The 19,877-nt window shown below is 38.4% G+C and overlaps 2 protein-coding genes across 3 annotated transcripts in view; both read left to right on the top strand.

The window, feature by feature from the left end:
* The first annotated feature begins 625 nt into the window (after positions 1-625).
* fancd2 (FA complementation group D2) lies at positions 626-14,975 on the top strand. 2 transcript variants are annotated; one of them, XM_032549102.1, is made up of 44 exons: positions 626-810; positions 909-969; positions 1,740-1,862; positions 1,940-2,007; positions 2,085-2,191; positions 2,307-2,367; positions 2,512-2,564; positions 2,654-2,732; positions 2,835-2,959; positions 3,041-3,128; positions 4,001-4,105; positions 4,189-4,289; positions 4,385-4,496; positions 5,071-5,106; positions 5,360-5,506; positions 5,593-5,727; positions 6,212-6,343; positions 6,789-6,896; positions 6,977-7,086; positions 7,413-7,467; positions 7,608-7,727; positions 7,874-7,947; positions 8,263-8,412; positions 8,485-8,585; positions 8,684-8,799; positions 8,872-8,980; positions 9,082-9,174; positions 9,281-9,375; positions 9,453-9,608; positions 9,693-9,809; positions 10,067-10,195; positions 10,280-10,398; positions 10,501-10,611; positions 10,714-10,844; positions 10,927-11,026; positions 11,452-11,574; positions 11,721-11,814; positions 11,920-11,991; positions 12,514-12,552; positions 12,647-12,721; positions 12,966-13,040; positions 13,487-13,633; positions 13,713-13,817; positions 14,599-14,975. In XM_032549102.1, exons 2-44 carry the CDS (start codon positions 909-911, stop codon positions 14,668-14,670), a joined length of 4,329 nt encoding a protein of 1,442 aa, XP_032404993.1. In that variant the 5' UTR covers positions 626-810; the 3' UTR covers positions 14,671-14,975. The 2 variants fall into 2 exon arrangements, with proteins under 2 accessions (XP_032404993.1, XP_032404994.1); XM_032549103.1 differs by having other exon boundaries at positions 639-700.
* A 2,575-nt stretch (positions 14,976-17,550) lies between these two features.
* tex264a (testis expressed 264, ER-phagy receptor a) overlaps positions 17,551-19,877 on the top strand; it is a 77,629-nt gene continuing 75,302 nt past the window's right edge. Inside the window, exon 1 of the mRNA XM_032550067.1 lies at positions 17,551-17,808. Within this exon, the coding sequence (XP_032405958.1) occupies positions 17,551-17,808 (258 nt within the window). The remainder of the gene's footprint in view (positions 17,809-19,877) is intronic.

Below are 19,877 nucleotides of genomic sequence, written 5' to 3'. Positions count from 1 at the left end.
TATCACTCTTGTGTGTTTTGTGCTTTCTGAGCTCTCCTTCAAAATGATACTTCCGTGTATTGTTATTTAAGACAAAATCATTGTGAAATAAAATTGAGGGATATTTCCTGTTTTTGATTTTCTAGTTAATAATGTATTTATTCTGATATTTATTTTTCTTTTTTCCTCACATTTTGTGTGGGAGAGTCGCACTGTAGGAATGGTTTAAAAACACTTTGACGAAGAAATAACAGGAGGGCCGAAGTAAAAGTCAAGAGTCCAGCTCCGTGTACTCTTCCATGTTAAGAGGGTCGCATGTTTACTACTCTGGCGTACACCGGTACAAGTGCGTTCCTCTTAAATTAGGAGTATGAAGAGTCCTAACCCCGCCTGATATTAGACCGTTTTTAATAAAATACGCGTCCTAAAGGTGGAAGGTCACAAACGGCGTAACCGCTGTTGTAAACGTTTTCACGCAAATGGGGCCAACCGTAACAACAAAGTGCATAGTTTAATTTTCTAAGCAGCTTCTTTGCGGAGCGTGAAGCACGTTTTCTTACATCTTTTGTTGCAAACCTACACGACGAGGAGGAGGAGGAGGAGGAGGAGCAGGAGGAGGAGGAGCCAGGGCTTACGTCGTGACGTGCTCCGCACATTGGCGCGAGAGTTTGTTTTGCAACATCATTGTTTTGCTTCTCTCTTGACTTCGTTCTGTGGAAAAGTTTGTCTGGTCGTTATTTTTAGTTTAAATTATAGTGTCTGCTAAAACAATAGACTTCTTATAACGTTAAGTTTGTCTGGTGATTTGGGACAAAGTCCAACGTTTTGAACGTAAGTTGCGGTGTTAGCTGTCATGTTTTTGATTTACCGGAGATGGTTCAACTGCTTTTAACACTTATTCCTTCTTTTCTTTTCTAATAATTTAACAGATGATGCGCAAAAAGCGACACTCCTCTGTGGAAAAAGTAGCGGGAACAACTGCCGCCACAAGTAAGTTTTATGTAAATCCACAGTTAGCTTTCTCAATCTTATGTGGGAATTATCAGGTGTGTTCTTGCAACGGCATTAACTCACGCTGGAAATATTTGGAAACGATATAACCTCTAGGTCCATTTATTCAGTAATGGGGAAGGACGTTCCACTTCTGTAAATATTTTTAATTAAAATAAAACATAAGGGTGACAGTTACCCAAGCAATTCTTATAAAAATCCAACAAAAGCCTTTAGTATATATATTTTGTTTAGTTCATCATTCTGCCTGGTATGGGTCATCTGTCTGTTTTCCTGCTTCTCTTAGCTACTCTTCAAAATCGGAAAGACAAGAAACTATGCTGCTGATTTAGAACAGAAAATTCATGTATGAAAATATTCACTCTTAAATCGCTATCGTCATAGCAATAATTAAAATCTTTAAATTATTTGAAACTACTGTATAACAAACTAGTATGGACCAGATCCCATGAACCTACCATTCACATCGGGGGAAATGGTAAATGAGTACAGCACGACACATTGTTAGATAAGAATATGTTTATTAATATTTAAATGATAATAAATCAAGTTCTCAGTCCTTTAGAGAAAACTGGGTGAACAAAGTGATGATAACGAGATACACATTTTTAGTTTGGAAGGGTAGTAGAAGGTGTGTTGTTACTGACATATTTTTCATACAGTGTGTATCTTCTGTAGTTTTCATATTTTAACGTCTGGTTAAAAGTGTTATTTTATGTAAGTATTGTGTTCTTTTTTTTTGTCTACAGAGGCAAAGAAGAGTCGCAACACTAAGGACGCTGCTTCAGAGGAAGCAAGTGAAAGCGCTTTTGTCACTTTTGTAAAAAAAGCCGGTGTCGGGTTGAAACATAATGGCGCATCGCATGAGATCGGTAAACACACACTAGTGTAAAAACATTTCAATTAACTTTATGAAGTATAATGTTTGCTTAAAGGTTCTGTTTTTTAGCTGTTGATCAGGTGGTTTTCCAGAAGCGAATACAGCAGCAGCTGCAGAAAAGCCCCAGATACCCTGATGTGAGTACAATACCAGCACGTAACTTTTTCTCATTTGCTACTGCTGCTCACATTCACTCACCTCTTCATTGATTTAGATCCTGAAGGAGTTTATAACGGATTTGGAGGCTTACATTGAGAACCCGGACAGGTTCAGGAACTGCCTTCTTCCATGTATCCCACAACTATCTGAAGGAGACATGAGGTAACGGATATGCAAACTTTCTGGGAAGTGAGCAGTAGACTGAGCAGCTTTCTGTGCTCTATATGCTTACGTTTGAATTGTGTGACATGCCACCAAGTATTTGTCTTTGCTGCAGATCTGTCAGCTCATTCCAGGAAAGCCTCATCAGAATGTTATTGGGGATCGAAATGCTGCAGGTTTTATTTACTTGTGTTTTGCCTTTAACTACACAACAGAAAAAAACAAGATTTGTTTCATGAGGATGTCACACTGTTAGAAAAAACTAATTTCTCTAAGATTTTTTTTCCTGAATTTCTAATGGCTTGCACATTTTCTTGCAGACTTTGATAATCAGCACCTTACTTGAGAAACTCCCTGAATTTATGTTCGATGGGTCAGTATTTCGCATGTTCATTTGAAAACACTTCATCTATTTCTTGCTGTTCTTTCATTACCTGTTTGGATTTGTTTTGTAAATCACAGCACTGTGGACGGAGGACTCAATATTCCTCGTATGATTATTAACCAGCTGAAATGGCTGGACAGGGTCGTGGACACAAAGGTGATATATTTATCATTTATTTGACTTATTGAAGTTTTAAGCTGACTTGTTCTGTTTGCAATTGGTGGAGGTGGTAACGTGTTTGTTTCTCCTATGTTGTAGGAACTTGCTGTGAAGCTGATGGAGTTGGTGTCAGTAGCACCAGTTGAGGTGCAGCGTGACATCATCACCAGTTTACCTGAGATATTGGAAGACTCTCAGCACCATGACATAGCCAGGGAGCTCAAGTATGGACTGTATGACACTGGAGTTTTGTTACTATTGCTGTCAGCCTGCAGTTTGGAGGTTTTCATCTCTTTTCTTTGCAGTGCTTTGCTTCAGGAGAACACTCAGCTAACGGTTCCCATCCTGGATGCCCTCTCCAGTCTAAACCTCTCGTCCTCATTACTGACGGAGGTACAGAGCCTGATAATGTTGTTGGCGCTCTCAGTAAAGATGAGATTATTTTAAATTCACTACAGGAATTTGAAATAAATTCTTATTGCCTGTTAAATTCATAGTTTTATTTTCTAAGGACTGTGACAGGAAAAGATGTGCTGCAGTTATTAAAAAAATAAAAGTCAGCAGGTTTGAATCCAACAGTAAATGAAGCGACTATAAAATTATCCTTATACATTCACCATAAGTGAATGTTCCTAACCTCTATTAGTTTTTTAGCTCAAAAAAGTGCCTCAAAAAATGATTGGATTTCTTAGTTTTGATTATTTGAACTGCAAATTACTGACCAGAGCTGATTAAGAGAAAAATCCTGATCCTGACCTCTGGCTGATTGGCTGGTGCATCTTTACTAACACACTTATAATGTTACAATTAATGCGATTAAAGTTTTTAAAATCTATAACGTATGGGTTGAGTTAACCAGAACCATTAGGAACTATAAATTATGGTTGTATGTAGAGTTTGCTAAACTCTACTGGGACTTGAACAGGAGTTGCTTACTTTGGTTATAATCAACTAAAATTTATATTTTAGTGTCTGCAGGTGGGTCTGCTTTAAAACAAGGGATAAGCAAGTAGAAAATCTCGCCATTTGCACTGATGAGTATGATGGATGATCTGTGATGTTCTGTCCTACCTTTCCTCAAGCTTGGGAACCTTGTTAAAGTTTTTAGCATTATGCAGTCTTTAAAATAAGAGGATATTTTGAATAACAAATTGAGGTCATTCTGTGCTATCAGTCCTTATCAGTATCAATAAATTTGACCTGTACTGTACAGCTTTAATCTTCTCCACACACATCACTGCACCCTATTACTGTTCTCTTCTCAGGTCCGAGAGGCGGTTATGGCCACACTCGCTGCTGTCCAGCTGGAAGACCTACCCGTTGTGGTGAAGTTCATCCTGCATTCTGTCTCAGCTTCGAATGCATATGAAGTCAGACATCAAGTCATATCCATATCATGTCAGTTTTTCTTTGGTGTTAATTGTTATGAAAACACGCGTTTGTCTGTCTTCAGGTGGTGAGCAATCTGCGTCAAAAGCTGGAACTGGAGCAGTGCGTTCTTCCTCCGGTGCTGCAGGCCTCACAGAGCCGCATGAAAAGCAAATCATCAGCAGGGTGAGAAACAACTGGGTTCAGCTCTGCTACAGTTTGATATCAAAATGTTTGTTTAGACAGCCTCAGGAAGTTCCTGCTTATGTGTTTTGCTTTAGATCTGCTTCTACAGCTGCTCCTGGCAACAGTCAGGACAGCGTTACGTTGGTACTTGACTGCATCAAGTCAGCAGTCCGGTTCCAGAAAACTATTTCTGAGGCTTGGCTCAAGGTTAGTAAATAATCTGAAAGGAAAACAAATTTCTAAACAACCTTTAAAACAAAACAACAAAAAAAAAGATGGCCACACAGTGGTGAGGGTCTTTTCACTTGTTGGTCCTGGGTTCAAAATTTCAGGCTGAGGTCTTTCTGCATGTTTGCATGTTCCTAGCAGTTCTCCACAGGTACTCTTGACTTCCCCATAGTCAAGAGGTTATATTTCCAAAAGGAGTGAGTGTGTGCATGCGTGGTTGTTTTTCCTGTGTCTCTGTGTTGCTCTGTGATGGACTGGCGACCTGTCCAGGGTGGACCCTGCCTCTCCACCAATGACTGCTGGAGATATGCACCAGCCTGTGGGGTCCTTCCGGGATAAGCAGATATGGATGGATGATTAAATGCACAAATGGCAGTAAAGCAAAGACAAACAATGTTAGGGAAAAGTGAATATATAAAAATGTGAGTGCTTTATTAATGGGGTTGTAAGATTTTTAAGTTATTCTATTTTCTATTTTATTTGCCTAGGTTAGTAACAGCTGCCTTTCTTAACCTTTAGTGCTGTTGACTTTACTTTTTTGTTTCATCTCCAGTCAATTGAGTCGGTGGGTGATATTGAGGACCACAAGGTGAGTGCAGTGGAGTCTGTTCTCATCTGGGAAACCCTTACATGTTTTTACCGTTTGTAAACATCTTGTTGCATGTTTTAAGTTACTTGGTTGGCCTAATTTTGTCAACCATATACATTTTCTTCCTGACAGGACTTGTCACTGATATCTGTCAGCACCAGTTGTTGTTAAAATCTACACCTGTTGCTGTGATGCTAATGTTGCATGTTGAGTTTGTATTTGTATATCAGTAATCTTCATGTCATCATATCAGGTTTTAGATCTGCTGGTGCTCTTCATCCTGCACTGCACCAACGCCAACCAGAGCCGCCGGGGCGCCGAGAGAGTTCTGAAGCTCAAAGTGAGGACTGGACTCATGCAGGAGGCTCTGCTGCAGAAAACCTTCAGGGACTACTCTCAGGTGGATCAGTCTGGAAACACACAAGCCTCTGCAGAGCAGCAGTACCACCCTGCAGCATTTTTACTCTATAATTGTTGTATTTACAGGTCATGCGAGGGTACTTCCCCTCAATCCTGGCTCTTGCTCAGAGTTTGGTGCGCTCCCCTGATCCCTGCGTGGTGCCTTTTGGTGGGCAAATGTACCGCCACTCTTTCACTGCATTTGACTCTTACTGCCAGCAGGTGGGGGTGTTAATCAGTGCATGTCTGTATTTTAGATCTCAAAGCCTCAGAGGGGTGTTGGTTGTTTTGTACCAGTTTTTGTAGCAGACAATTTTAAGTAGGGTTTTATATACTACTTATTGTGTAATGTAAGAAAATGTGGCTTAATGATTCCAAGATATATCATCTGGTAGAAGAAGGTAATTTTCAGTTTTTATGGTTTGAAGGGATCCTAGTATTCTAATAAGACCAGAACCAATTGTACTATTTTTAATAGATAGTATAAAGTTAAAAAATTTCATATGTGGGATTTGAACCTTTTTATCTTCATTGTAATTTATTAAAATATTTGTGACAAAGGTAAATTATAAAAAGTTATGAAAATGGTTGTTCAAAAGGGAGACAGGGGTAAAATTCAACAAGTCAATATTAAATGGGTTACAAATTACTGAGGAATCTGGAAGTAGCTCAGAGTAATTTAAATCTGCCTGGTGTTGTTTTACAGGAGGTTGTTGGCTCTCTTGTGACCCATGTGTGCAGTGGTGTCAGTGGGGAGGTAGACGTGGCCCTGGAGCTGCTCTTCAGTCTTGTAATGGAAAAACCCTCAGAAATGGCTCTCTATGCTGTTTTTGTGAAGGTACATGGATGTGCCCCATGTGAAAAAAAAATCGAATTGTTCTTTCACTATAGATATTTAAAAAGGAACAAAATATTAAGTGTTTGGAAAATACGCCCCAAATGATGAAACCCACCCCAAATTGAAATTAGGCAGAGTAGCTCATTATTGTCATTTTTTTTCTTTAATTTAACTTTTAATATTGTCTAATGTAGTGGCTTTAACATCTTGCAAATTTAACCTACATTTTATGTTATTACAATTGATTCTTTGTTGAAAGGACACTGTTGATTTTTATTTCCTTTTAGTTGAAAAACTAGATTTTTTTGTGGCTTTTGTGAAAAATATGCTGCATGAACATGACAGATGTCACGGAAATAAACACTTCCCTACTCGACAGTTTTGCTGCTAATTAAAGTTGCTCATGTGTTGGATTGATTTTAACCTGTCAGTGTGTTTAACTCAGGGGATCTTGGACTACATGGACAATCTCACACCACAGCAGATCAGAAGACTCTTCCACCTTCTGAGCAGACTGGCATTTGGGCAACAGCAGCAAGGATCTCACATCCAGGTGCTTATTCATGCACTCTTACATATTAGAGCGTATCTGTATCTACCCTTTTCCACCAATCCATTCGTTTCTTCCTGCAGGACGACATGCACATAGTGATCCGTAAGCAGCTCTCCAGCACTGTGCCAAAGTACAAGCGTATAGGCATCATTGGCGCTGTGATGATTGTCGGCAGCATGGGAGCCTTGAGGTGATACTTCTCATAAACTTTAAGTTTGGTTCTTTCGGGGCGTGCTGTGGTGGCGTAGGGGATAGCGCGACCCACGTTTGGAGGCCTTGAGTCCTCAACGCGGCCGTCGCGGGTTCGATTCCCGGACCCGGCGACATTTGCCGCATGTCTTCCCCCCTCTCCTTCCCCCTTTCCTGTCAGCCTACTGTCATATAAGGGACACTAGAGCCCACAAAAGACCCCCTGGAGGGGAGAAAAAAAAAGTTTGGTTCTTTCGTTTAATTCATGTTTTTGTTATTTTTATCTCACATGTTCTACGTTGCTCTCTATCCACTCCTCCATTTCAGACCTAAAGGAAAGGAATCACAGAGCAGCTCTCTTTCCCAGGAAACATTAAGACAGGTAAGACGGCAGCGTTCCTCTGAGCATTGACTAAACTATAAGTGTGTCTGAACTAATGGCTTTATAATATGGTCTGAGTTTATTATACATATAGTTATGTAATGTTTCTCATTTTTACATTTCTTTTGTCTCTCTTGCAGGTGACGGCTCTGCTGGAGCTGGTGAAGTCGAGCAGTGAAAGCTCTCCTGAGGCAGCGGCTCTGTACTGCGATGAACTGGCCAACCTGATCTGGAGTTCTGCACTGGACCCACAGGTGGAGGTATGTCTCAGAAATTTCCCCTAGAAAAACTAAAACGGCATGTTTTATTATACTTTCAAAGATTTTTAAGATGAAAAAATTCTGATTAAGATTAAGCAATCTCGCAAACAAGCATTTCATGTCCATTGTTTACAATGTTTTGACAGGAAATGATTGGAATGAGTGTCCTGGATGACTTCCAGGATGACTTTGTAGTGGACCTTGGACCAGATATAGCAGGGTTAGTGCTCAAAATAAAATAAGAAAAAGAATTTTGATTGTAAATTATTTACATAATTTGCACAGTTTCAATGGATAAATATGGATATTTTGATTAAAGTAATTTTTGCAGAGTTGTAACTTCACCCTAAAGTATAAAATGTGAGTTTTCTGGGTTAGGATAGGCATGGCAAAAGAAAATACTGTATGGAAAAATATTTTTATTTCCAAACCTTCTAATTTCCACATCTTATTCCGTCTTTCTCTAAAAGTGGGGTAATTCATTCATTATTTCTTTCTTTCACCCATTGAGCTCATGTTCTGTTCTTTGTTCCAGATCTTTTATCTTTCCAGCCTGTGCCATGTACAACCTTGAGGAGGATGAGAGTCAGGGAGGTATCGCCATCAACCTGTTGCCTCTGCTGGCCAAAGAAACCCAAAATAAAGGAGAGCAGCAATCTCAAATTGGGAAACAGAAGCAACAAAAGTCAGTGACTTTGTGAAACGGGATATTTATATGTAGGTGTGACCATGACTGCTAATGCTCAGTTTTTTACAGGCGGGTGTCCCCTCTCTGTTTATCTCCCTTTTTCCGCCTATTGAGGCTTTGTGAAGAGAAACGGCATCAGGGAGATCTAGAAGAGATCGATGCCCTCGTGGGTGAGAACACTGAGAAGCAAGTTTTTCTTTTTTTTCTTTAAATCTTCCTGAGTTTTAAAGCAGCTTTTTTCTGCATGTTTACATTTTCTTCATCACAGGATGTCCTCTGATCCTGACAAACATGGATGTAGTGGACAAAGTTGACAGCCTGTCAAAAGCTGAGAGGGAGTTCATCTGTACTTTGCTCTTTCACACGATCAACTGGTTCAGAGAGGTAACTGCAGCTTAAAAACAAAAAGGACGAGTGTTTTAAAGACACTAATGTGACTGAAGTTTGTTTTCACAGGTCGTGAATGCATTCTGCAAACAGAAAGAAACGGAGATGAAGATGAAGGTGATGACTCGCCTGCAGAACATCACTTTTCTGCAGACACTGTTGGAGAGGGCTCTCGCAGGTGTATATATATATTTTTTGTTTGTTTGTTTTTCCAATAACTGATTTATAACCCCCTCCCCCCAGCCCCAATTAGTCTTAGTTTTTTCCTCCTGCTTTCAGGAACTACTGGTTACATGCCACCTGTTTCAAACTTTGATGGAGAAACTACAGATGGGATAAGTTTTGGTGTTCCTGTGAGCAAGGGAAAGAAAGGTAGTTAAATCCCATTTATATATACACACACTTTGTTTCAGCAGGTGTAGTTATGCTTAATGTACTATTTTAGCTTGGATTTGTTTAACTGTCATGTGCTACTCAGATGGAACGGGGAAAAAGAGAAAGGCTCCTGGTAAGAATGCCCCAGAAGGCGTCTCTCAGCCTGAGGAGGCGACTGAAGCAGATGAAACTCAGCAGGTAACAGCTTTAAAGTGAATATAATTCTGTTTAAAGCAAATATAAACATGCAGATGTAAAAATTAAATGTTCTGCAGGAGCAACCAGAAAAGGAGAAGGAAAAAGAGAACCGGCTCGGTGTCAGTTTGACAGCTTACAGGCCGTTTTTCAGAGAGCTGGACATGGAGGTGCTCAGTGTTCTGCAGTGTGGTTTGTTGTCACGCTCGCTGCTGGACTCAGAGCTCCACACTAAGGTAAGGTTATGAATAATTGATGTGATCCTGCTTTGGCTTAATTGCATTTACTCTAAACACCTGTACATTATTTAAATTACCGAGGTTCAAGAGGAGGTCGTGTTGGGCCCCACTGAGCTGGTCTTCCTGCTGGAGGATATGCAGCACAAACTGGAGTTCAGTCTCACTGCCGCTCCAGCAAAGAGAGCTCCGTTCCTCAAGGTACAGACTGATAATACAACACGATAATAAAGAGGACAGTTACATGTTCACAAACTATTTAAAGGTAACAAAAGGGAGAACGTTTTCTGGCCAAAAATAATTGCAGAAAGTAAGAAAAAGAAAACTTTTATCACTGTGTAAAGTGTTAAGGAGGGCTAAGAGGGATTCAGTCTCCTGTTCTCTACTGTTTTAGAAGAAACATTGATCAAGGTGCAAATCTATAAAGCTGCATTAACAGAAACATTTTATTTTTGCAGATGAGGGCGGATAAAACTGTGGGATTCTCACATCTGCAACAGAGGAGTACAAAAGACATTGCCTCGTACTGTGTCCAGCTGTTGCCCGCCCTCTGTTCACATCTGGAAAACTGCCATAATCACTTTCAGGTACAGAATCCCTGAATTGTCATGTCTCCTGTCAACTCTTTAAATTAATTTAAAACCCTATTGAAAGCATTTGTGCGTTTACAGACTCTGCTGTCTGAGAACAATGGCGTTGTGGACGGACCTTCAACAGATGTGGAGGAGCACCAGGTAATGTCATCAGGTTACCAGCTGCTCCTGCAAGTCATAAACACCACCTTCAGTTGGTGAGTGAATGTTGGGTCCTAAATGCAGGAACTTGGAAGTGCAGCGCACCGTGTCGGCCTTTGGTTGGTTTGTTGAGCTGTTCTATAATTGGAATCTGTCAGGTCTGGATTCAGCCAGCCGGGACAGCGGAGCTTGTTGAAGAAAGCGCTGGGACTTTTAGCTGGACGGCTTAAAGAAGGAGGTCCTGAACTGACCCTGGAACAGCTTGTCAAGTGGGTTCCAATTTTCTAACCCAGATGATAGACCAGATTCTGCACTTTGACTGGTTTTTATTTAGGATTTAAGATCCTTGTTTTATTTTCCTGCTCTTCTAGGCACAGTTTTGAGTACCTGCTGAACTTCCGCAGTACGATGCCGAGCCTGAGCACAGCTCTGTGTCTCTCCCAGCTTCTGTCAACTGTTTCGGAGAAGGGAGGAAACCCTGGCGCTTATAGAGAGCAGACTGGTGAGGCTGACATCTGGACATAAATCTTCCACTCCACCATCCAGCAAAATATAATGAATCTGGTCCCATTTTTGCATTGCAGCTTCCCTGGCGCGCCGTTTCCTGAACCAAAGTTGGGTGACAGCTAGCGGAGAGAAAGAGCGAGGCAGCAAATTCAATGAGGCACTTCACACACTCCTTAGGTAGATATACATCACACACAAAAATGCTCAACATGGAGGCTCACCAGAAAGGATAGCTGCATATAGTTACCTATGCTGTTTTTTGCCTTTTATCTAATTTTCATGGAAATCATCTTAAAGACACACAACATGTGCAGCACAGAATAAATTAGTTTCTGTGATGTTGTCACTGCATCTTCAGTGTTTGTAACTGAATAAAGGCAAATTACAATCTTATTAAAAATATGTCTAATTTTCTCTCAAAGGCATTGTTTTTGTCTGCATGTATTTAGTGCGACCTGCTTTGTGAATCCCACACAGAACTAAAACTAGTAGCTCACACAAGATAGTTGCAAAAAGATTACATTCTTTCTGAACACACTCCTGTTTTTTATGTATTTTGTGACCTTTCTTCAACGGATTGTGTATTTTCTCACTCTCTTCAGCATCTACCTTGAGCATGTCGACGATGTTTTGAAGGCAGTGGAGGAAATAGCCGGAGAAGGAATCACCGAGCTGATCAACACATCCAAAGATGAAAGCTCTGCTTCCTGGCCCACTCTGAACAGGTAAGCTAATTCTCATTTCTCATTTATTATCTTCTCTGCTTCTGTAGTTACAGCAGCACTTGAGGGCGAAAGGCCCATAAAACTAATCAGTTTATTTACCAATATTTGTAAAAACCTAAAATGAAATTTTGTTTTGTATTCTGCAGACAAACGTTCCTGGTTTTCTACAAAGTTTTGATGGCCGAGCTGGAGAAAGCTGCCAGGAGGATTCCTGCTGGTAAAATGAGCGACAACTCTGAGGTCAGACTCCTGGTGCAGCGCTGTCTGCGCTCCTGTTTGGGACATCTGTCAGTCTTTCCTGTGATTTGAAGAGTAAGATGAAGAGCATCTGTGTGAATCTTTTAGGCTCAAAGTGAGAAGCTGCTGACATGGAACCTGGCTGTCAGAGACTTTCACATCCTAGTCAACCTGGTGAAGGTAAACTTATCTGTTCATGCCTTCATAAAGCAGTAAACCTGTACATCTTCACTCAAGTGTTCACATGAATTCTTTATAGGCATTTTGAGGGTTTTATTTAAATGGATTAAAGAACCATGTATACTGCTTTGATTCTAATATAAGCTTTCTTCAATACATAGAGATTCTAAGTTATACATACTAATAAACACAAACCCCGCTTAAATGTACCTTAGCGAGTTTGAAAAATTGGTAGCTCTTATTTTTAAATAGATTATTGCAGTTATATGTTTAAAGTTATATTATTCCACCCTAAAAGAAAGAGTAGTCAATAATAATAAAACATCAATAAAAATTTCATTAATATCATTTGTGATGACAGTGACAGGAACAGATTTTAACTATTAACTCAAATTGTCATGTTTCCATATTTATTTTTCATGTTTAAATGTCAATTGACTCTTCAGAGTGAAATCTAATTCTTTCTAATTGTTCTGATACATTGGTAGATATAAAAGTTTTTGTCCTTTAATCATCTTGTAGGTGTTTGATTCCAGGCCAGTCCTTAATGTGTCCTTAAAGGTGAGTTAGCTTTCTTTGCTCTCTGGAGGTTATTGTATTTAGTTTCCTCTGCTGCTGTTACTTTGTTAACCAAAAACATGGTTGCTTTTGCCAGTATGGACGACTTTTTCTGGAGTCTTTTCTGAAGTTGGGAATGCCACTGCTAGACTATAGTTTCAAGAGGCACAAGGTAACCAAAAACAGACCTCACAGCAAATATCAGTGGTGTTTAGTATGTTTGGTCATTGCATTTTGTTTGAAAAGTGTTTAAAAAAAACATATGTTCATAAGTACAAAGAAATGTGTCAAAAGATTTTCAGGTTATTCTTGAACATCTCAAATAGATTTATAGGTGCATTACTTCTGCTATTGCTTTACAAAAGCAGAAAAATACTGTCTTCATATAAATACTGTGTATAAATTGTATTTTAAAGGAGGATGTCCAGAGTTTGCTGAAGACCTTCCAGCTTAGCACTCGACAGCTCCACCACATGTGTGGACATTCCAAGGTAGCAACAGCTTTATCTCTTCTTACTCATTCTGTGAATTCATTTTCATTCTATGATGCAAAAACTGGCAGCAGAAAACCTCATAATAACCATATAACAACAGTTGGCCTTTCAGGGTCATTTAGAAAATGCACACACACTCATCCTGGAGATAAATATCAGAAACAGACTTATTTTTAATAAATTACTTTGTTTTAGAATAGTCTTCTTTTCAAATGATTGCTTTACTAAATGCTGTTTTTTTTTTTTAGTTTTTTCTTTTACAACTTGTTCAGGATAATTTGTGAAATATTAGTTGGGATACACGTATAAATTTGGTGCTGTGAGAGAGATGGAAAAACAGCAGTTAAAATAAATGACGAGCCCAGAGTTATTGACATTCATGTCCATGTTGAGTGTATGTAAATTTCTTATCCTCACGGTATCCGAATGTTTTTGTTTTTCAGATTCACCAGGACACCAGCCTAACTAACCATGTGCCAGCTGTGAAGAAGAGCCTGGAGCTGTTTGTGTACAGAGTGAAGGCCATGCTGACACTCAACAACTGCCAGGAGGCCTTCTGGATGGGAAACCTGAAGAATAGGAACTTAAAGGTTACACATGGTTTAACTTTTATCTGACAGTGGCTTTTGATTTGCGAACTCCAAAAGAATCATGTGATGCACCTTGCAGGGTGAAGAGATTCTTTCTCAGAGATCACAAGGGAGTGATGACGACGATGAAGAGGAGGAGGGGGATCAGGAATTACCGCCACCACAGGAACAGTCAGATGACGAGGTATTTGCCTTTTAAAGAAATGGATTCAGACTGTCATCCATCCGTAAAGTCTGAGGACTGTAGTAATATTTCCCATAAATGCACTGTAAACTTTTGTATTTAAATTCAAACAAAATGATGGTAAAATGTGGGTCTGAAAAAGCAAGGCATTTGAAATGAAGAGTATGGAGCTTATTAAAAGAAATATCAGGAAATGGTAAACAAAATAATCATGTATTGAATGTAAAACACCATAGTGACAACTAAGGGTCTATATTACATGCACTTAATACCACAAACCAGACACGCATATTTACAAAGAGCGTAATCTTGCTTTCGTAATCAGAATTCAATAATGGTGGTTTTTACTTTTTGAACCAATTGAGAAATGGTCACAATTTAACTGAGTGGAGTTGCTGCCATAAAAACATTCTGCAACACATGATGAGAACTGAAAATCTCTTAAACATAACTATAACAAGGAACTGTTTTCTTAAGCTGTGTTCGGGATAAGTTTGTTCGCTTTAAAATGAAAAACGTTTGAACTTTTGTAATATTCTGAGACATCAAAATTGCAATATACGTGTAGAAGTTTAAACGAGTCCTGCTGACAGACAGCTTAGACTCTAGAGGGCAGCAACATCTATATGAAAACTTCTGGAGTTGACTTGAAAGCTAATAGTTTTTCTCTCAGTTTTCACAGAAGTCCAGATTCACTCCACAGAACCGCCGCTCTACTTGAAAGTTTGTCCTGAAGTAAATGATGTATTTTAAATAAATATTATGTTTTTTATTTCTGCAGGACCAGGAAGCTGATTCTGAGGAAAACAGTAGGATCAGCAGAAAGGAGGACAGTACAGAAGATTCTGATTAAAACTTAAATATGTAAACATTTATTTTATTTCATTTTAAAAAATGGAATTTACAGATTAATCTTTGTTTCTGTGTTTAATAGATTTAATAGTAATATTTGTGCTATTAAATGCTAATTGGCCAATATTTAATCATAGTCTGTTTATGTTTAGGCATTAAAATAAAAAATACTGGAGACTTTAAAGGATTCATGGGATGTATTTTTGCATCTTAACGTGCCTTATAAAGGACTACTGTCACTGTATGTTCTCAATAAAATCTTCTATTTGTCAGCCAATAAATAATAGATTACTTTGATCACAATAATTCTGCTTACATTGTTTGTTTCAAATGTTTAATGTAAATACATCTATGTTGCTGGGATCAGGCACAGATGACGTCCAGAGTTGTCTTTGCGAATAAAAAAGATTTTATTTACCTTAACACAAAAACTCAGCTTGTCGCACTCAGAAGAACGAAAACAGCGCACTGCCTTGCAAAAAGGCACGTTTGAGGAACACATGTAAACAGTCGCATTCAATGACATATAGGAAATATCAGTACCAAGGATCATGGCAGGAGACAGACACAAAACCAAGTTCTGAAGGAATGAACAAACTATAATGAAAGAATGAACTTATTATAATAAAACAAATTGGGTGGGGTACCTGTGAACTATAATACACACAAACAGTAAAAGCATATTCAAGTGTATTCTGACTAATAAATTCGGTGTCTCTTACATCTACTTAACTTTATTTCCTACTATTATTTCCTTTGAAACTGAGCAGTCTCGACTAACATAATCTAACATATTCTTATACATTTTGCCAAAAAAGAGCAATAACACATGAGGCTATATTTCAATATAATAAGTAAAGTTTTAACTTTAAGTGGTTTTGCTTTTATCCATGTTAAACTTTTTAATCAAGTGAGAAAATGAAAACGACAGGTATTAAAGGTTCCTGAGCGAGTTAAGTAGTCGGCACAATTGGAGGCGACCTACTTGGAGCCTGAAGAAAAGAACAGCTTCATAACGGTATTAACATGCTGTTCCAAGTTGTTTTGGGCTTTTATATTGTTGACCCCTTGAGCTGGAAAATCAAACACAAGTAGAGGTGGATTGCTGACTCTTGAATAAAGAAGTACTTAAACTCAGGTCCAAAATGTCTTTAATCAGAATCATAATCAGCTTTACTCACCAAGTTTTTTGCCACAAAACAAGGGGCTTTATTTTGGTTCCGCTTTGGTCTCAATTAAGAGCTTTAAGGTATAAATATATGAAAAACAGAAAATAAAGCGGTACAGACACCTTTTAGCACAATGGTGTCAAATATTTCCTGATTTCATTGCTAAAACATGTAATAATACTAATGTAGTATTTGGGTCCAAAGTGCAACAAAACATTTGTCATGATGTTAAATTTTCTAGTATGTGATAATTTAAATAAAAATGGTGTATAAATAAAATTCAGTCTATAACTTAAAATTTCTGATCAAGTTATTTACTGCTACTTAATTTTATGTTGAAAGCAGATCTACCTAATTTATGTGTTGCAGCACATCCTGTTTAATTGATCAGGAGAAATAATTCTCAATAGTGAGGTGGTCATTTGTGTTCATTAGTATTCATCCCATTAGATCTCAAAGTAAAATCAGAAGTCACTTAATTACAATCCTGTGTAATTTGATCAGTCAGAAGTGCAACAAGGTGACTGGTCCTCAATTAAACTCCTGTGCAAGTAAACCTATAAAATTTTGGGATCTCTTTGACAAAACATACTGACAGGTTCAGTTATTTTATGGTCAACTGCAGCACACAAATATAAAATAATGAATAGAGTAATAAATACATCTAATTTGGAAATATAATAAAAAGTTTTCATTTGCTAGATTTGGATGTTGTGCATCTGGATGAATTTTTGTACAATACTGAAAAAAACAAATGATGGTTTCATCCAGAATAGGCTACTGTGGGATATAGTCTCCACTGCCCAGGAATGTTATAACAGTTATGAGACTGTCTTCAGTAAGAGGCGTACTCAGATTCGTTGGAAGACTGACTGCTACAGGAGATCCTTCCTGCCCACAGCATCACCATCCACAACGACTCTTTGAAGATACTTGAATATGAGTTACAGCATCTAATTTCCCTTTAGAATAAATAAAAAAAAAATTCAATTTCATTATACATTTAACTTAATTCTGTATTTAATAAATCACATAATAATAATCTTATAAGTCTATCCAAATATATGTATACCGGAAACATTTTTTAAATTATTATTATTATTATTATTATTATTATTATTATTATTATTATTATTATTATTATTATTCTTCACAGTTTTAGTCAAATTATCGCATAAATATTTGACAAATCCTTCGTAGTAAAGAGGTAAAAAAAACACAACTAAATTCTGTCGCTTTTCACAGTTCGTTCCCTAATGACCGCCTGGGTTGCACCACAGTCAGTTAAATAGGGGGGTTCTGTGCTGTTAAAACCTTTGGTGTCGACTTTCTGTATAGTAATTAATTTTATCAACGGCAATTCCACGTTTTTCTTTGACTAATATAAATGCTTTGTATTTTATTGGTGGAATTTAAGAGGGGAAATTAGCTTTATGTTTCTTATATTAGCGACTCTCCCCTTCTGAACTAGCAACAATGGACCATCCGGGAAGCGTGCTTCACTGTTTGGGGAAATACCTTCACCGAACGGTCCTTCCAGACTTCCAGCGCAGTGCTTTAGCTTTCTGTTTTGTTTTTATGCTGGTAACAGGCTCCACTGCGTCGCTTTTAACGGAAACAACAGCGCTTCTCTGTGTTGTTTGGACTTTCACTGTTACCGTGTGTCTTGCAGGGAACGGTTCAGGTTTGCCCTGACTGACTTCAGCTGCACCATGTCCGATTCAGCTCTGCTGCTCCTGATACTCTTCCTCCTGCTGTGTTTGGTGCTGACCGTCGGTGGGCTGCTGGTGTACTCGGGGCTCCTCACGGAGGTGGCCATTAAAACGGGAGCCCCTCCGATTAGGAATGTCACTGTCGCCTATAAGTTCAAGCAGGGCGCCTACAAGGACAGCGGTGCAGCCTTCACGGAGACCTACAGCATCGGCCCCAAACTCAGGGCCATCGGGATTTTCTACGATGACCCCAAAAAGGTGAGACCCCCAGGGCCTCCGAGCCCATACACTGCATTTTAACTGTACGTGACCCCATGACATAACTGTAAAACACAGTGTACTCTGCGTGCTGATAAGTTGGTAAAGTTATGGAGATGCGGTCTATTTGACCTGGGCAAAAGTCAGAAGGTTGGTGTTCAGGAAGTTGCATCATTTCAGAACTGACAAGTTTTGGATTTTAGATGGAGTGTGCATATATATTAAATATCTGCATCAATATTCATGTTCATATTTTAAAAATATCTAATGGTAAGTGGTCACAGAAATCACAACTTGGGTTAAACCCTCAATTTGATATTTGAGTGAGGCATATTGTCAGAAATATCAAGATAATTGGTATTTTCGTTTTTGGGCTTCAATACCAAATTTGACATTTATTTTCTAAGGACACATCGTAGAAATATTGTTCAACAGAGAATTAAAGAATTACAAGATTATTCCCATTCGTCACGACTCCAAGCTTTTCAGATTTTTAAATTTAAATTAAAGATATGTTAACAAAGTGCATAATAGTGGAAAATCGTGTGAATCTTTAATAAAAAAAACTTCAGTATGTTCAATAAAACTTTCTTGAATTGTTGTTATAGATTCATTTATTTTAGACATTTAAGAGCGTAACAATATACAAGGTATTTAGGAACTTGGTTCACAGAATAAACTATTTAATCTAGCAAAGGGGAAATAAAAGAAAACTGAAAGAAATGATTACAGCCACATTTACACTAATTGAAAGTATTTTCAAAAAAGTTTCTAAAAAATCAAACTTTTTTATATTTAATTTTACTGACATGAAGAAAAATGTGGTCATAAAAATCTAATAAATAATTTTTTCTAATGTTGTAAGGAATAAACAATTCAATAAACGAGGCTCGGAGTAATCTGTGAGAAAATCCCTCGCTAAAAACTTAAGGACCTCAGTGGGAATAAAACAAGTTCTATGATGTTAAGCACTATTATAGTAGAGTTTTCTGGTGGAAGATTTCAATTTGAAAGACATTGGTCTTTTTTCCCCCATGCCTTTTACATGTTGTATATTCTGCAAATCTAAGCCGAAGTTAATTGCTTACATGATGTACTGAAGTTACTATTTACTAGCTAGTACAAAGGTGACAACTGGTACAAATCCTGGGCTTTAGTATTCAGTGTGGACTTGTGTTGCATCCAGTGGACTGTTATGTGTGCTAAGGCAAAACTTAAATAATCTTGTGAGAACAAAAGATATCCATTATCTAAAACTGCAAATTGAAGTTATCCAAAATTACTGAACAACTTTAAAAGAGATTCTTTCTGTGCTTTGAAGGATTTTCTGAACTAAATTTGTGGAAAGATTTTAAATCTGTGTTTGTCGTCGACTACCCATTTAATTGTAACAATATGTCATTTTTTAATGATTAAAAATGATTGTGTCTGTGCAGTGAACAGGTCAAACATAAAAGGAGATGTAGTTCTGTGTGTATTGCTCAAGGGAATAACGTGCAGGCTGTCTTCTTACGGAACTGGGCCTGAATGAGGAAAGCAGTCAGCTGTTCAGTTGCCACGTTGCACTGTTGATATTTTTTTTCCCCCTCATTCGCTCATCTGCAGCTCCAGGCTTTTTCTGCAACGTGCCTGTCTCTTGGCTTAAAAATGCAAGCAAGACTCCAAATGAGAACATGAGATGTGGTCAATTAAGTGATCTCTGTACAGTGTTTTGGGCGTTTTGATCGTGATTCTTACTGTACAGGTGTAACCGGTCTGCAAACCAAGTTTTGCATAGCTGCGGTCTGTTGTTGTTTCCTACTTTCTTCACTAGTGGTGTTTTCGGTCAACAAGAACTGTCCTCACACAGCTGCTGGTTAGACGAGAATGTCTGACATCCTGGCTGATGTGGGTGGAGCGTCCAGCCAAACAATAAACAGCTGACTGAAAAGGAAAGAATAACTAGACAACTTTTATACTTCAAGTAGCATGAGTCATTAGTTGGTTTTTATAGCTGGGAGGGTTAGATCATATGGTAGACAACATGGGAAATTGAAGACATTTGTCCAAACAGCCAACCGGTCAGTCTG

The sequence above is a fragment of the Xiphophorus hellerii genome, chromosome 20 (genome assembly GCF_003331165.1).
Source record: "Xiphophorus hellerii strain 12219 chromosome 20, Xiphophorus_hellerii-4.1, whole genome shotgun sequence".
Classification (NCBI taxonomy): domain Eukaryota; kingdom Metazoa; phylum Chordata; class Actinopteri; order Cyprinodontiformes; family Poeciliidae; genus Xiphophorus; species Xiphophorus hellerii.
The sequence above is the reverse complement of the archived record's forward strand: the minus strand, read 5'-3'. Positions and strand labels throughout refer to the sequence as shown.

Bases quoted from the DNA above. Each gene is read 5' to 3' on its own strand.
- fancd2 (XM_032549102.1), top strand. From the start codon at position 909: ATGATGCGCAAAAAGCGACACTCCTCTGTGGAAAAAGTAGCGGGAACA. The intron at 2,733-2,834 runs GTGATATATTTA...CCTATGTTGTAG, and splicing joins ACAGGGTCGTGGACACAAAG to GAACTTGCTGTGAAGCTGAT. The intron at 5,728-6,211 runs GTGGGGGTGTTA...GTTGTTTTACAG, and splicing joins TTGACTCTTACTGCCAGCAG to GAGGTTGTTGGCTCTCTTGT.